The sequence below is a fragment of the Tasmannia lanceolata genome, unplaced genomic scaffold, assembly GCF_043159265.1.
Source record: "Tasmannia lanceolata isolate RefF3 unplaced genomic scaffold, GAP_Taslan_0.1 ptg000018l, whole genome shotgun sequence".
Taxonomy (NCBI): Eukaryota; Viridiplantae; Streptophyta; class Magnoliopsida; order Canellales; family Winteraceae; genus Tasmannia; species Tasmannia lanceolata.
In genome coordinates, this window is record NW_027518695.1 from 56,003,030 (window position 1) to 56,020,065 (window position 17,036).

The following is a 17,036-nucleotide window of genomic DNA, read 5'->3' on the forward strand; positions in this document are numbered from 1 at the left end:
TTCCCCAAAAGATAAAGATGGCGGTTTCCCCAAAAGAAAAAAGGCTTTTCTATTTCAAGAGAAAGGAAAAGACTCCCTTTAAAATCTCTTCCAGGGACCCTAAACGGAGAAAAATGATAAAGATGGTGTTTCTCCAAAGGAAAAATGAAGAAAGTTTGAGAAGATGAAATTTCCTCCGAGAAAATCTGTTAACAAAAATCAAATCTTTCTAGAGGATAAATTAAGGCAAAAAGAAATTTCTTCGAGAAATGTAATTAACCGCTAATAAAGCCGGAAGTGTACGATCCTTACCAAAATTAATAAAACATCTTCTCGCAAGAGGAAAATTTGATCTCAATACATTTTATGTGTGTGATGCTCTTTTTCATGCATGTGAAATTTGTTGCAAACAAATTTTTGGCACGCCCAGTGGGACACACTTCTCCTCTCATCTTTAGGTCAAAGAGGTTCCCGAATTAAAAGTTCTTGGTGCAGCCATAAATAATGGCTATATCACATTCCTTAAATCACAAGGCAAACTGTAAATCCAGAATGCCGCAAAAAAAAAAAAAACCTACAGCGTTGCAGATGATGGAGGCAAGTTTGAAAACACCGCAAATAATGGAGCAAACTTCCAAACCCACGAATGGTGGAGCAAACCTTACAAGCGGCACATTGCGGAACAAACTTCGCAAATGATGGAACAAATGCTGGAGAAAACTTCGCAACTTTGCAAATGACGGAGCAAACTTCACAACTTGGCAAATGGTGGAGCAAACTTCACAATGTTACAAATGCCGGAGAAAACTTTGCAACTTCTCAAATGGCAGAGCAAACTTCAGAACATTACAAGTGTTGGAGAAAACTTCACATCACAAATGATGGAAAACTTCACAACGCCACGTCACAAACGGTGGAAAAACTTCACAACGCCACAAGTAGTGGAAAAACTTCACAAGCCTCATGGTGAGGAAAACTTCATCGTGTCGCGTATGGTGGGGCAAACTTGCACAATGCCGAATATGATGGGGCCGTCAACTCTTGAAAATTTTGATGCGCCCAAAATACAGAGAGACTCCATCAACCATTTTTGCAATGGAATTCTCATCTTGCAGAAAACATTTGAAATAGTCGGATTGGACCCACCTATCTCAAATAGGTCACAATGAAAATACATCGTATTTCAACATGACTTCCTTCAAGATACCAAAGATGTCAAAAAAAGAGAGCAAAGTGCTAAAAAAGAATAAAAAAAGCCAAGGAAGAAATGGAGATGGAGATTTAAAGGAATAGGTAGTAGATGGACTCACTTACTTGTAACATGGCTAAGAAGGCTCTTCTAAATGACTCATTGAAAGATGATTGTGTTCACAAAGTTCGGAATGCTAGACCAGGAAATATTTCGTCATAGAGGACAATTTCCCAAAGCTAATAGGAGCCACAATTCCTTAAATTCCGACTCTGGTGAGATCAAAGGTGTTCCCACGAATTTATTGTGTCCGCAGAAATTGCAGAATTGCAAAAAGAAGCTAAAATGTAGTTTTGAGGGCATGCTAAAAATGGTGTGTTGCCATACTCCTTCACCATCATTGATATCTGCAGACACGATTATTGGGTTGGAAATGGTAAGCGACAAAAAAAAACACATCTCCATAAGAGCCTGTTTTCTGCAGGGGAGAAAGGGAAACAAAAAGTAAGTTTCTCGTTGCCCTAGATATCAAATAAGCACCAAGCACAAGTTTTAAATCCTTGGTGAAGTTACAAAACAACATGGAATTATAAAGACGAATTTGATTCATGAAGGATAAAAAGAACAAGGTTGTTCAATCGGCAAGGCAAAATGCAAAGGAAGAAATATTATGTATTCTATGGAGAGAAACAAGAGCAAGGTACTTGGCAAACTTTTCCCAAAAGAAAAAAGGAGGACAAAAAAAAGAAAATAAATAAATAAAGGAGCCCGCTAGGTTGAAAACTTGAAAAGCTAACCCCAGGCAAAAATCAGGGCCATTATCCGCTAAACAGTATAGTTTTCCTAAGAAGACTTATAAGCATCAAGTGAACGTTGCCTGAAAGCACATCAATGATTGGAGGCATATCAAATGACCATGCCATTCAACAGATGACATTCATTCAAGAACAATACTTTGGTTAAAGGCAACCTCATGGAAAGTGCAACAAGAAATAGAAATGATCATATGTAGTAAAAAAATGCAAACAAATGGTGCTCATCATTTAAATTCTGGGGGCATTTTATGAAATTATGCGATTCCTCGAGGAGCTTTATGAGTTAGCACGCTCAAATGGAGTTTTCAAGGGAACATAGTCTTCTACTGCGCCTTGGAGATATTTTAAAAGCGAAGAGACTAAAAAACGGATGTTCCTTGTGAAAATATACAAATGGAAAAAGAAAACAAGATTGGCCCTTTCTCTTAACTCAACATTAACAATGGACGCTCGTATATACGCTACATCAGCTCCAGTTCAGCTTCCTTCGCAGCGTTGTAAAAAAAAAGGCATCCAATTTGGTTGATGATGCATCCTTTGTCACACTTAGCAATAAACACGCGAGGCCTCTTCGACTTTCAAAGAACAGAAGCCCAAGGTTTCCTAAAACTTTGGCAAAGCACATCATGTGCTTTCTCCTACCTTCGTGTTTTCTTGGGGCTCTACCAAAATATCATGGGAAGATGCAATTTTGGATATCATAAGAACCAATGGGGACTGTCAAGCTTACAATGCTCTTCAACGTGATCTGGATGGCTTCTTTGGCAAATGAATCTAAGCGTGCTAAGTCATCCTAAAAACCACTTGAAGATGAAGAAATACCCTTAAAATCAAAAGTAGAAGCTCTTGCGCGGATGGTAATGTAATCGCCTTTCAAATACATCAAGCGAGTCTAGTGATTGTTCCTCTACAAACAAACAATCACAGGAAGGAGTTATCTCAACTGTTGCTTGAACAAAAATGTCACTAATGATGAAACTGGAATGAACCTTGTCTGACTTGGATTTCTCTAGTTCACGCAGAGAAGCTTAGAAGCCCAAGGAAAGATGTGGAAACAAAGCACTCCCATGACGACATGATGGAAAACCAGATAGGCTCACCTAGGAATGAATCAGCCCAAGGTATTACATATGTTGCAGCTGCTGATATGACAACCACTTGGTTTCAAAGGCAGCCCATGGTTGATAAGCTCATGATAATATACAGAAAAAGGGCCGTTCTTATACACGGTTTCTCAAAAAACCATATGATATAGAATCTCAAGTGAATTTTGCATCAGATTCAAAGAAATTGTATGCCCACATTGAAAAAGATGGCAATAGTGCATTTAGTCTCTGTTGATGAAAAAAACCAAGAATTTGGGGGAGGCTCAGCACAAGCTGCGACCTAAAAAAAGGGGGTTGGTATTTCAAGGTCTGCAACAAAAAGGCACACCAGCTACCCTGAGAAATGAACAGAATGACAAAAATCAAAACGCACCTGGTTTTCAAGTTTCTTTCACTAAATGACACCACCAGGCTCCCCAAAGAGTAACAATCCTAAACTACTAGTTTTGTGCATCTCGCTTGCAATAAACTCCATCATTACTTCAGCTGAGAAGCACAAAATTTCTCCACTGATTGCTAACTCGAGCTTGAAGATTTATGGAGATTTCATAGAGATTAGAATTAAATTGTGAGCCATCAAATTCCATGACCCGAAATGAAATGAAATCAGTAAGGCATTCTAAGGAAACCCTAAATGCAAGTTTTACATGCATGCTTAACCCAAGTACAATGAAAACACGAATTTGTCACACAGAGCATGTACAAACACAGCTTTGCTTCCATGTACAGATTTTACAGATTTTGCATTAGGAAGAAAAGGCTGCATTGATAGCACTTCAAGTATGTAAGCTGATGATTCCATCATTTGCAACACATTGTGAGGAAGTTATATTGGCTATCAGTCAGATGGCATGCTCGTAAATGGAGACAATATAAACATTCAACCATGAGGTTAGAAATGTTCAATTGTCCCCTACAACCAGCCCAAACTTTACCTCGGAACTTCTAAAGGACAAATGAAAACGTTGTGGTTTCAATAATCATTTTTTATAATTCTACCAAGAAAGAATACATTGCATCTTACGTTCTTCCCGTGTGCTCAAATGCGAAGCCTAGGGATATGACACCACCAAAAAGGAACAGTATGTGTGGAAACTGATGGTATGAATATGAGTTTTGTCGCATGATTTGATTCTCAAGCAGCACTAGATCATAAAACTAGATGCTCAAATTGGCCATTAAGCACTTCCTGATGCTAATGAAGCTGCTTCTGAAGAGATATTTTGGGTCGGCTCTATCCGTGATGATTCTGCTTCAGCGGAGCTTGGGGCCTTGCTGGGGCAAGTGTTCACCAAAGGAAGTTATATATGAAATCATAGGGCTCTAATGAAGAGCACAATGCACTCAAAAAGTATGCTTCAAAAGCTTGCTACATTCCAAATGAATCCTGCACTCCCGGGCACATATTTTGCCAATGGTTTTGAAGTTAGAAAACTGGTACAGTCCAAATAATGTTGTAAAGGGACTTGCAGTTCTTATGCTTCAGCCCTCGATGGTGTCATGGAGTCTATAAAAAAAAAAAAAAAAAAAATTTGCCAAGGATGGATGGTGAAGCTTAAGTAAATCTAAAGATTTTAAGTAATAATCCTGATGGTGGTCTATCCGGTACACTACATAAAGATTTCAATAGCTGTGTTGGATCCGCCAAGTGAGAAATCGACGACGAGCTCAATGTAACTAATGAAGCATCCTAAAACATCATTACTTACAGCATAATATCTTCAAGAGACTTCCTGATCTTGAAAGACGGGAAAGGCTTGGTGCCATCAAAGGCGGGATCAAAATCAAGAATGCATCCACATATCCATTGAAAAGCGAATTTCCCGAATCAAGTTGGTTTCCATGGTAACACCACTCTGGTATATATGCCTCCAGGATCGTCTCTTGATCTTTAAATTTTCTTTCATCATCCTAAAAGAAAACGAGCAAGAGAAAATATGAAATCAGTATAATAACCCACCATAATAACCCACTATATTGTAACAAAGATTTCAAAGTCCCGATGTATCGACCATCGGGAAATTTTGAAATATTCTCAAATAGATTGGACACAGTGATATAGAACTATGATGACATGATAGAAAGGTGCTAAGATAACTGTTTCTTGGACTATCGTTCAAAAAAAAAAAAAAAAAAAACTGTCTGTTGGACTTTTTTTTTATTAAAAACTGTCTATTGGACTCTTACTCTCTTTTCTTTTCTTTTTTTTATAAAAAACTGTCTATTGATTGGACTCTTCTATTTCCAACAACCACATTTTGAGCCCTACATGTGCCTCGTTGATGTGAAAAGATACATTCATCCGACCCGTGAATACATATCCACCCTATTGTTGTTCAGACCACCTTGATCGGATGATCTTAGCCCATTGACTTATTAGGCCTCCTTTTGGATTTCCCCAAGAGAAATTTAAAGATTGATTTTCACAAGGCTTAATCTTTCAATGATTGTAGGACTTAGGGCTTGAGACTGTGGCTTTGGGTTGCAACCACAAGGTTTGGGTTCAATCCATGCCTATATACCTCGAAGAAAGAAAAAGACTAAAAGATCAAACAATGTTCTAGCTTTTGTTCAAAGATATCAATGCTGCCCACTAGTAAGGAAAGAAAAACAATTCATATAGATGGAGCTTCAAAAAAAAATTGCGTAGTGCATCCAAAGGCATTCAAAATAGAATTGCTAATGGAAATTTCATTGTTGGCCCTTTGGATTTTTTTTGTTGCTATTAAGAATACTGTAATGCAACAGTCTAGACTTTTTCCTATGCTAAAAAACAAGAACAACATGCTCTTTCATTTCATAAATTCAATCACAGGCTAATCTATGAGTCTCATTTAAGTATAAAACCAATATGACAGTACAAAAAGAATAACAACATACATATTTATATTGCAATCATGAATTGCATACAAACCAATCATAGCTAAGTTTGTAGGGGGAAAACATAACCGTACATTATTATCTCCTGGACAGAGGGCTACAGATACACATAATCTCACATTTTGTACTTTTTCCAACGAGAGAAGGGTGCCGACTAAATTCGCTAACCTGAAATGGAAAAATTTACTAACCTGAAATGGAAAGATTAACATGTAAGTTGAATTTATATTACTTTAATTTTAGCTGAAATTGATACATCCCTGATTTGCTGCATAGCTATATTACATAAACATAGAATATCTAGAGAAATAACTCCATGGAATCTAAAGGTGGAGAAAAAACTACAGTACGACAAGTTCTTTACATAGTCATGTTCAACTGAAGCAAAATCTAAACAAGTGACAAATTCAAACAGTAATGAGTATTGAATGGAAAGCTAACTGAATATTTCAGAAAGTACCCAATAGAGAAATAACATTAAAATGAATTTAATCACCACCAATCTCTATTCAAAATAAGTTTTACACTAGAACACTTGCAAAGGCAGTTAGGCAGCTGATAAGAAAATTATTTGGCCCCACTATTATTTAGTGAAGATTAAAACAATATATGGCCTTCTGTACTTTTTCTTGACGTCCCCAACAAAGGCTGAGCAAATCTATCCAACCAGATCTTAGACTATGAGTGGTATATGAGCAAGATGACGTATTCTCTTGGAATGTTGAGAATTATAATAAGATGACATAATATTTTGAATATGATGCACGTACTGTTTAGTCGCTATGCCCATTTCTGAGAGATTCAATCTCTCAAGGATAGATACAAATTTTGCAAGCTTGTTAATTTTTTTTCAGTCCCTGACGACGAAAGAACTAAATCTTAATGCTCTATTCGGTTGCTGGAAGTTCGGTGGGGGATTAGGAGAAGAAGAAATCAAAGGGAAGAAGACAAGAAGATTAGATTGGGAGAAGAATAGTGGAAGATTGACCGGTGGTGTTCGGTTATGCGGCAATCCGCGAGAAGTTTAGCGGAAGATGTAGGGTTCCATTACCAAAATGAAGGGTGGAAAAGAGAGAAAGGGAGAAAAGAGAATAAGACAAGAACTTCTTGAGATCTTCTCCTCAAATTCCACCAAAATGGTGAAATTTGGGGAGAAGATTATGGTGGGAGCATCTTTGCCACGTAGGCTCCACCTAGGATAAAAAGCAAGAATGATGTCTAGAAGTTGTCTAGTGGTCAAAGGTCTAAATGACAACCGAACATGCTTTGGGGAGATCTTTGGAAAATATCAAGCATTTGAAAGTCCTACAATCCCCCCAAAATGAGCAACCGAACAGGGCATAAGGGATGCTTTTTCTATGGAAGACAAACGCCTAGAAAATCTTCAGTTTTCTTAGTATTGATAGACATTTCTGAGAAATCATCTTTAATAAGTTTGATCAGAGCGTCAGACCATTGTCATAACTTGCAACATTCTTTGAACCTTCTCGTATATCTCTCCTTCCATAACTCCAAAAGGATGAGGAGCAGCAAATCCTTCCATAATATAACTTTGCATCCAAAGAAGGAATACGTGTCACCAAGCCATCAGATTGTATCTTGAGGAACTCAACGAAGGCTGAAAGACAGAAAAAATTGAACAGAAATCCTTCAAAATGAAATTGAGCAGCTAAAAGTATATGCCTTGAAGATTCAGTATTTCCAGCTATGGATCCTACAATTCCTTATAAAGATCCCTGACAACTTCTTCATCCATCTTGACCCTGGCTATTAGCCCAGATTGAGCCCGGGGACTGATCTTCCTGTTGGCTTTGCTACAACAGTACTCACAGTGTAAGGTCGGCGGGTGGCATAGCTAAATTCCTCATTGAGATGACTGGACAAACTCTCGACCTGATTGTTCCAGCGCAACGATTAATAACATCTTTGGAACTCATTTCATTGAAGTAGTTAGGGCTCTAATTGAGTGAGCCGTGGATCATAAATGATGAGCGTAGCTTAATTTACCTAATCTCACAACTCAAGAATTTGGATAGAGTTAAGAGAAATGCCTAACTTATAAGAGGTAGAGAGCAAGTATTGTCATTTCAAATCATAAATCAAGCAATTTTCAGGGTACAACAAAATAGTCATTTCTCTTATATTATTACCTAAGAAGCCACTTCAAATCGTAAATCAAGCAATTTTCATGGTACAACAACCCAATAGGGTCCTCTTCAAGTCCAAACTTATGCTCTAACAGAACACACCAGTTGAGAGGTGCCTAAAGCAGCAATGCTTAACCTATTGGGTACTGAAAGTACCATCATTAGGAGAAAGATATTTAATAAGTTATGCAAACATTTATTTTGCAACTCTCTGGATTGTTGATTACATGTTTGGCATCTAGATTTCTTTAGTTTAGTTTTTCTACTTGTCAGTAGGAGGTATGGGCCAATATGTAGAGGTTTTAACTTTTTGAACTTCCAATTCTGTTTACTGATGCAACCAAATAAAATAAGTAATCAATGACAACATTTTAATATATTTCTCTGCTCTCATATACAAGAATACAGGATTGTCAATACATTTCAGTGTTACATTACAGGCTACATAATCAAATTGTTTCACTACTTACGCTGTTATTTAGTAAATTATTTTTGTATTTGCTAAAATTTGCAGTCTCTCACTATTATGCGTTTTTTTAGCATATTCATACAGATTCTCAATTAGTACAATAATGTTTCCTTGAATGTAAAGCCAATATCGAAGAATTATTAGAAGTTACAAAGTGAATGCCAGCTCGATGCACTCATAGTGCCACACACCCATATGGCTGAGTATTGGAACAATTGGGATACATATTGTTTGATAGGGTTGTGAAGAGTGGTCCCAACACTTTCGCCAGTTGCTCCGAACCATGTCTTTGTTTGAGGCTTGGATAACATGGGGTTATCGGCCCCCCAAGTTTCCACAATTAAAAATCAAAAAATAATTTATTGGGTATTTGAATTTATTGTCCTATTTTACTCCAAGTAAAATACGTTTTATCCAATATTTTAGAATGTCGTGCACCATTTTATTCAGTAGGGTGACTAGCCATGCCAACTCAACTTAAGGTCATGACTAAAACCTGGTAATCTTTCTGAATACAACCACATGCCTAGGCTACATTATTTTGTTTAAAGATAAAAATATATCATTTGAAAATAAATCCATGTGGTACAGCAAAATAGAACGAGATGTCCCAACAAAGAAGGTACCAAGCAGGTGACTAAAAAGTACTAACAACTCTATAACCCAACCACTATGCCTAAGAAAAAACTAAATCTCAAAGAACCTGCCATCATGAAAATAGTGCTTGAAACAAAACAGCAGCACAAAATGGATGAAACATTCGCTGCTTGGATAGATGTAGCAGGACGCGGACTGGAACAACAACCCCTCTGACGTGTACCACGAACTACTGCAAGGGGAGGGTGTTCTCAATGCTTTGCGAAGAGCGCTCCACGCTCTCTCCTTTGGTTCCTATTTGCAGTATCTTTAGCAGATGTCGAAATGTAGTTGAAGAATGTTGGACTAAATTTTTATAGATAGAATTCTAACAGCCATTTTGCTAATCTCCAAGGTCCATAGGACATTCTTCTACTACATCAATCGGCATGGATCACCTTTGACTGTAAGATTTTCGAATAGTTCTTCCTTGAAGATACAAAGAGCTGCCAAGAGTTCTACTTCATTAATCTATTGTAATCATTGTTCATCTGTTTTTCATATAATACAAGATTGTCGTCTCTCCCATGGATGTAGGCACCATTTTCAAACCGCATAAAACACTCTTGTTATCATTATATTAGTTTTTGGTTTCCTTTTGTACATGAGATTGAATTAGGCCTGTCAGATTTCTACAACTCCTATTCATCTAGGGTGATTGCGCGTATCTGTAGGGAATAGTCCCACCCTAAAAATTGGGGTGGGGATATCCTATGTCTTAAAAAAAAAGATTTCTACAACTACAACTCCTATTCATTTAGGGGGGGCAAAGCTTCCAATCAAATGATGGAAACATTAAATTCATCTGTGGTAGGATCAACAGATGATGAATCCAAAAGGGCTCAACTAGTAAGATTTCTAGGGCCGGACAAAACATGGTTTTGGTGTTGAAAAGCATACTACAGTTGCTCGGTTGCATCTGAACCATCAGTTTTTCAATGATTGTACAAGATTTAGGGATTGAGCCAGTGGCTTTGCATTGCAATCCCTGCCCACTTATGCTTTAGTAGAAAGTTACACACAATACACACCAGCAAAGCAAAGAAAAATTGTTAAAAAAGACGGAGCTTCAAGAAACAATTTTGGCTGTGCATCTAGAGGCATTTTACATAGAATTGGTAATGGAGATTTCATTATTGGCGATTTGAATTTGTGGTAGCTATTAAGAATATTGCAATTCAACTCTCTGAACTTGTTTCTTCTTCCTTTTTTGTTCTATTCTAAAAAACGAACACATATTGGGTCAAAAGACAGTTCATGAGGCTCATTTAGGAAGTCCTGAAGCATCAGACCAATATAACAATACAAAAGGAAAGGAAAATATCAAAATGTATGCAGATTTATCTTTGTGGTTGGTAAGAAGGAAATCATGAATTGCATAGTAAGCAAGCATAACTTTTTTTGTACGGAGGTACCTATTGGTTATTAAATTCTATACTTACATGACGTTCAAGATCCGTTCCAGACTGCATATTTAGATAATATGCCATCTGTATTGTTCCATAAGAGAATGGTGCCCGCTGAATTCGCTTAACCTGAATGAAAAGATTAGCATGTAAGTTGACATATATATTACTTGAACTCTGCGTCAATTTGGTACGTCTTTGATTTATTGCTTAGATGGAATACAAAAACATAACAATTTTGAGATAAATAAAGTCATGGAATGTAAAGTTGTAGAAAAACTACAGGATGAAAATTATTTTCGCTGCATGTTCAACTAAAGCAACATCTAAACAAGTAGATAATTCAAACGATAATGGGTATTCAGAAAACGTAACTGAAAAATAAAGAATTGAATGACCTTGTACTCGTAGAAATAATTTGTTGGAAGAGTCTACAGTGAGACAATCATGTTTCATATTGGGCTCTGAAGGCTTGGCATGAATCAACTGGGATTAATTTTTATACATTAAGACTGAGATCAATAGACAAATATGGAAAAAGGAACGATCCGTACCTTCCAATGAAGCTTAATTTTTATATTTTGTCATGTAAGGTGAACTCTGTTTATGAATATGAATGGATCATGCAATAATCCTCCTTTGGAGAAGATAGTATAGGCATTTGGAGGTTTGAATAAAGGAATATTTCCTTCTTTATGAAAATTTTCTGGTCTCTGCTTTAAGGAAATTTAATCTAGACTGGATATGGAGGTACTATGATGGAAGAAAGACAATTTTCTCCAGATGTAGCAAGATGAGTTGACATTATTGCATAGGGTGGTTGATAGTTTGGGATAAAGAAAAATCCAAAACAACCTTGCATGTAATTTTACAAAAGCAAATTGGTCATTGGACTGAAATCCATATATACAAACTTAATATGGATGACAATGAAATGAACTCTTCCCAACCAAATTGGCTTGAGAACATGTTCAGTCTATAGAAACTATCTAATGTAGGATTGAGTTTATATGAAAGGAAATAATAAGCTTATTCTAACATAATATATTTCATAAATAGACCCCCAAAAGGAAATTCTTTACAAAGAAGTAAAAGGTCAACTTTTTGTTGTCTACTATATTGTATTAATTCTGAATCCAGAAACCACAGTTCCCCATTTATCTTTTCTTGTACAAGAAATCATGGATACAGTCTTTAGAATCACATTTAGCCCCAACTGAGACTTTTGACTAACCTCGGTGAATGGATAAAGGCATCCAAAAATGACGGAGAAGGGGAAACATATGGAAACAAGGAGGGATCATTCATTTTTTTTGGGTAGGTGAGCTAGGATATAACCTCCAACTTCTTTAGTAGGCCTAAGCTAAAAGAGTAGATGAGAATTTGAAAGAAATTGGAGAAAGTTTAGAGCAATAAAAAGTTGCAACTAAGAAAGGTCCAATGAAGCAATTTAAGTTAACATGTGTGTGTGTGTGTGTGTGTGTGTGTGTGTGTTTAACTCTTTCTTATTTAACAAAAAAGAAGTCAATATGCCAGTGTGTTTGCGTCTGTGTTTTTAATTTTTCTTATTTAGCAAAAAAATTCAATGTGTGTGCACACGTGTGAGAAACAGGGAGAGATAGAGACAGAGGTACAGGCAAGTTGGAAAATTAATTCAATGTTGATGCTAAGTTCTAATAGAAGTTTCTGTAATAAATGCAAAAGATAAACCTTTAGACACCACTCCATCTTCTTATAAGCATATGGAATGTAACTGTTTGCAAATCAAATCACCAATAAAAAAGATACAAAGAATAATAACAAGGAACGACCAATGAATAGAAAGCTCAATAAAAATCCATGGTGGCTTGTTTGACATTAATAAAGTTAACTATGCATAGATCTTAGTTACACATATTGATCACATTCTTAATGAAGACAGTTTTTTTCTTCTGGAGAAACTGAAACTAATTGTAAAAGGAGAACAGAGAAAAATAAAACATATACTGCACCAAGGGAAAAAGCCAATAAAGGAAAAAGAAAAGGAAAACACATTAGAACCAAAGCAGCCTGAACAGTGCTTAAATTCAGCGATGGGTACTTGGTAAATTCATCCCAGTTGGATTCTTTTTGTTACAAAAAAGGTAACAACTTATTCTAGACTACTAGGTAAGTATATTCGAAAATAAATGAAGAAAAATGTAAGAACCACTCTAATAGCATCATATCAACTAATGTCAGATTTGATTTTGGAGAATAAAAATTCAACCTAGACATACAACAAAGAAAAACATTTAACCTACTTTGAACCATGTAAGACATAATTTTGTATGGGCATCTAGAATTTCTTTGAGTAGATGTTTTTTCCAGCATCATGTTGTTCCATTCTAATCTATAGAGCTAGAACAAAGAGTCCGGCAAATCTCTTACACAAGTATTCTACTAGCATCACATCAACTAATTTGGAATTTGATTTTAGATTAAAATATCTCAACCTAGACATACTAACAAAGAAAGCATTCTACTAGCATCACATCTTGCATGTACCTCTCAACCTAAAAATTAACAGAGTTTTGATGCTCAGTTCTAACAGAAGTTGGCATAATAAATTCAAGAGGGAAACCTTTAGAGTGTAGACACAATTTCATCTTCTTATAAGTATAGGGAATGTAATCAATTGCAAATGAAATCACGAATCAAATAACATTTAAAGCAAACCAACAGTTAATAAAAAGGAAGAAGAGTTGATGAGTTGAATGCCTAAAATTTCAGCCACAAGATCAATTAATAGAATGATACCAAGAAATAATGACAAGGAACAACCAATGAGTAGGAAGGAAAATAAAAATCCATGGTGGCTGGTTTGACTTTGTTAATTTTAATTATGCACAAATCTCACATTCATACATTGATCAAATTCTCAAGTAATGTATACATATACAAAGATATTTTTTTTCTTTTTTCAAGGATTAGTTGAAACTTGTTGAAAAAGGAAAACAAAGAAAAGTACAACAAACACTCCACCCAAGGAACATAAATCAAAGGGTCCAAAACAGAGCATAAATTCAATGAAGCATAAAAGATAAATTCATCCCAGTTAGGGTTCCTTTTGTCTCAAACAAGTCATAATCTACTGTATATTAGGCAAAGACTAAGACAAAAAAAATTGAGATATAATGAAAAAATTAAAGAAATGATTGGATTGGGGAGAAGAAAGTGGGGTAATTTTCACTTGCCTTTTCTTTTAATTTTTCATGGATGAGTGTCCTTCTTTATGAACCTGAAATTCCAGTAAAATTAATTATTTCCTTTGTTTTGTAAGAAAGTGAAAGAGAGAAAATGAGGAAATGAAAAGAGATTGAGAGAAATTGAGGTGTACTATTCTTTAAAATAAATAATGGATTGAAATCTATTCATATGATTAATAAAATCCAAGAGCCCTAATTTGGGATTGAACCTCTAGCTCAATGGTTAAGGCTTTTTCATCAACCTGGAGGTCGGAGGTTCAATCCCATCTTACATACCAAAAATAAATGAAACAAAAGCCAAGAGGAGAGACAGTCGTGTACCTTCTCCTGAGTAGTCTTCAAACCCTCGAGCCATTTATCTCTATTTTGGGGATGTGTGAGATATTGAGCCAATATTGGCCTCCGTCCCTTTGACACTGTTTCCCTACTTCCGGACAGCCATAAATTCCTAATCCCAGAAGCGTGGTGGGCAGCCCTTCCTCCGGCAAGGAAAGGAGTTGAGGACACCAACTAATGGTCAATGTTTCGAGGGAGGTGAGGTTCTTCAACATCCCCTTGGGCAGGGATTTCAGATTATCACAAGAAAAGATACAGAGGGTTTTAAGCGTGGGAGGCAGTAGCATGCTTGGAGAGAATTCGAGTTGTGAACATTCAGAAATTTTCAAGGTTTGGAGGGATGTAAGGTTTTTAGAAAAGATCTCAACATTATCAACTGAGAGATATGTAAGCATGTCGAGCATTCCCTCTGGAAACTGCTGCATTAGAGGGCACTTTCTAACTCTCATCCTACGGAGGCCGATGATGTTTGGCAATGACTATAGTTGTGGACACTCATTAATATCTAATTCTTGAGCACGTGAATGGGATAGATGAATTATTGCATCTTTGACTATTAATGACACAATTAAAATTTGCTTTTCTTAACTATTGTTTGATGACATTAACTAGTGCTTAAATGGGCCTCATTTGATTAGTAAAAATCTCCCGACTGGTGCTATACTAACGATTTGAGATGGACCACTAGTATGATCTCATGAATTACATATTTTGGCAATATGATTGGCAATATGTGTCCCATCATTAACTAATCTAATCCATCCATTTGATGGGCCATGCTATGTGATGCCAAGATCTAAAGAGGGACTCAAATTGTGAAAAATTCTATAGATCGGATAGTTGGGATCATCCTATGGAAATGATTTTTGGGGCACAACCTATTTACGTGTGGCCCATCAAATGGACGGTTTGGATCATCCTATGGTATGGGCTGTACCTTCCATTTTGGAAAAATTGGGGTGAATTCATACATAGAAGGGGGTGAATTTATCACCGCCCGGAAAGAAAAGTAAGTTGATTGTGAGGCAAGACCCCATAGTAATTTAATCTCTTGTATGACTGAATCCATCAATTTGCCAACGATTGTATCAACAAGAGGAGACAGTAATAGATCGGCCATACCTTCTTCCTGTATTGGAGAGAAGAACCAGATAAAGAAGCAACGAACTAACAAATCGTGATTCAAAAAGAAAAAGCAAGTTTAGAGCACTATGAACTCAAAACGCCTCTGGTGTTTTTTAGCACAGAGAGCCTCTTGCAGTGGGGAAAAACAAGTAATGGATCATTCTTTTGACTTAAAATGGGTATAAAACAAATTTTTTTTTGATGAGTAAAACCAATTTTACACAGGAAGAAAAGTAAGGAGAAAAAGATGCAATAACTCATATTTGAGATTGATCTGAATCGTTGGAGAAAAGTAAGGAGAAAAGTAAGGATAAAACAAATTTTACACAGGAAGAAAAGTAAGGAGAAAAGTAAGGAGAAAAAGATGCAAGCAAGGAGCACCACACAAAGGAAAAAAAATCTAGCTACATCGCCTACACGTTCTTATCATGGTCAGAAGATTAGAAAACTAAGAAATAATGACCAACAATCGGATATAGATAGATCTGAATCGTTGGGCCTTGCTTTGGATCTCCTCTACATGCCCCAAAATTCATACAAATCTTTCCATCTTGACCTCACATAGACTTGTCAACAATAGCAAGATCCATCAAATTCATACTAGTCGGCCATCTCGAATCGATAGTAAAGCAAGAGTGGAGAGATTTTTACCAATCAAATGGGGCCCATTTGAGCACTAGTTAATGTCATTGTTCCGTGTGGCCGACAAGGAGAATCAAACAATAGCAGCCCACTTTACAAAAGCAAAGTTTGATTGTGGCCAACACTGCATTTAAAGTCAAAGATGCAATAATTCATCTACCCCACTCAAGTGCTCAAGCCAACGAGCACCACAGGTTAGAAAAACAGCCGAGGTGGCTTCAAGAGAGAAAAAATCTTCGTACGAGTTTCATCCCTGGTCACAAGAAATGACTGGGCAAAACTTAGATAATACTCGAATCAAATGGATAAGCCCCAAATAGGCAAAAACAAGATTAGAAGTTTAGAACTTGGATAATAGCTAGTCTACAACATGATAATGTTTACCCTCTGTTTCTTTCAGAAAATCAATTATATTTAGGTCTCTCCAAGAAAAGCTAAGTAGTCGATTTTTTAGGCCTTAATCTTAATGTTTGGCATGGGCATAGTTTTAACTTTTAACCGAAATTTTGGAAACTTCGAAAAAAAAAATTTATAAAAATAATATTATAATGAAATTTAGGTCGAATTTCCTAAACGATTAATTAATTTATTTTTTTTGCCGAAGTACGGCAGAAATTTCAGTTTCAACGAAGGCCAAAACTAGGACCTAAACCGAAATTTAAATCCATGGGCTTGAGACCATGACCATTGGCCTAGCCTCATGGCCCTTTAGATCGAAGGTCTAGATAGTAGATGCAAGTCCAAATATGTGACCTGATTTTGATGAGAAGATTGATCTTGATAGTTTATGTATCCAAAGTCTGCAAGGGCAGTTCGGACATACGGAAAAGCTCGTAAATATCATAAAAGAAAAACAATAAACCAATCCAAGGAAACTTTCCGTATTTTCCACTTGTGAAACTTCCACTTATGAATCTTCCTAAAATAGCCATCTACAAAATTTATTGCCAATTTTTGGATTGCATCACCTTCTTAGTTGATTTCCAAAAATACTTAGTTCACTATCCCCAACTATTGGGCTACCTCTCATCACATTTCCGTGGGTTTCATCATTAAGGCAATGCTTCTATTATATTGAA

General features: G+C 36.4%; 1 protein-coding gene across 8 annotated transcripts; it reads right to left on the reverse strand.

The window, feature by feature from the left end:
- Positions 1-355: 355 nt before the first annotated feature.
- LOC143851226 (uncharacterized) lies at positions 356-15,603 on the reverse strand. Of its 8 annotated transcripts, none has more exons than XR_013236262.1 (7): positions 14,176-15,304; positions 13,843-13,886; positions 10,664-10,756; positions 6,044-6,160; positions 4,799-5,000; positions 1,294-1,575; positions 356-1,087 (listed from the first exon to the last, which is right to left on the reverse strand). XR_013236262.1 is itself a non-coding variant. In XM_077360575.1 (6 exons), exons 3-6 carry the CDS (start codon positions 10,709-10,711, stop codon positions 1,385-1,387), a joined length of 558 nt encoding a protein of 185 aa, XP_077216690.1. In that variant the 5' UTR covers positions 10,712-10,756; positions 13,843-13,886; positions 15,313-15,603; the 3' UTR covers positions 356-1,384. The 8 variants fall into 8 exon arrangements, 4 of the variants coding, with proteins under 4 accessions (XP_077216690.1, XP_077216691.1, XP_077216689.1 ...); XR_013236260.1 differs by having other exon boundaries at positions 356-1,125; XR_013236261.1 differs by having other exon boundaries at positions 356-1,129.
- Positions 15,604-17,036: the final 1,433 nt, after the last annotated feature.

Coding starts and splice junctions, on each gene's coding strand:
- LOC143851226 (XM_077360575.1), bottom strand. CDS start 10,711: ATGGCATATTATCTAAATATGCAGTCTGGAACGGATCTTGAACGTCAT. Junction 6,161..10,663: donor GAACGGATCTTGAACGTCAT/GTAAGTATAGAA, acceptor TTTCCATTTCAG/GTTAGTAAATTTTTCCATTT. Junction 5,001..6,043: donor TCTGTCCAGGAGATAATAAT/GTACGGTTATGT, acceptor GTTTTCTTTTAG/GATGATGAAAGAAAATTTAA.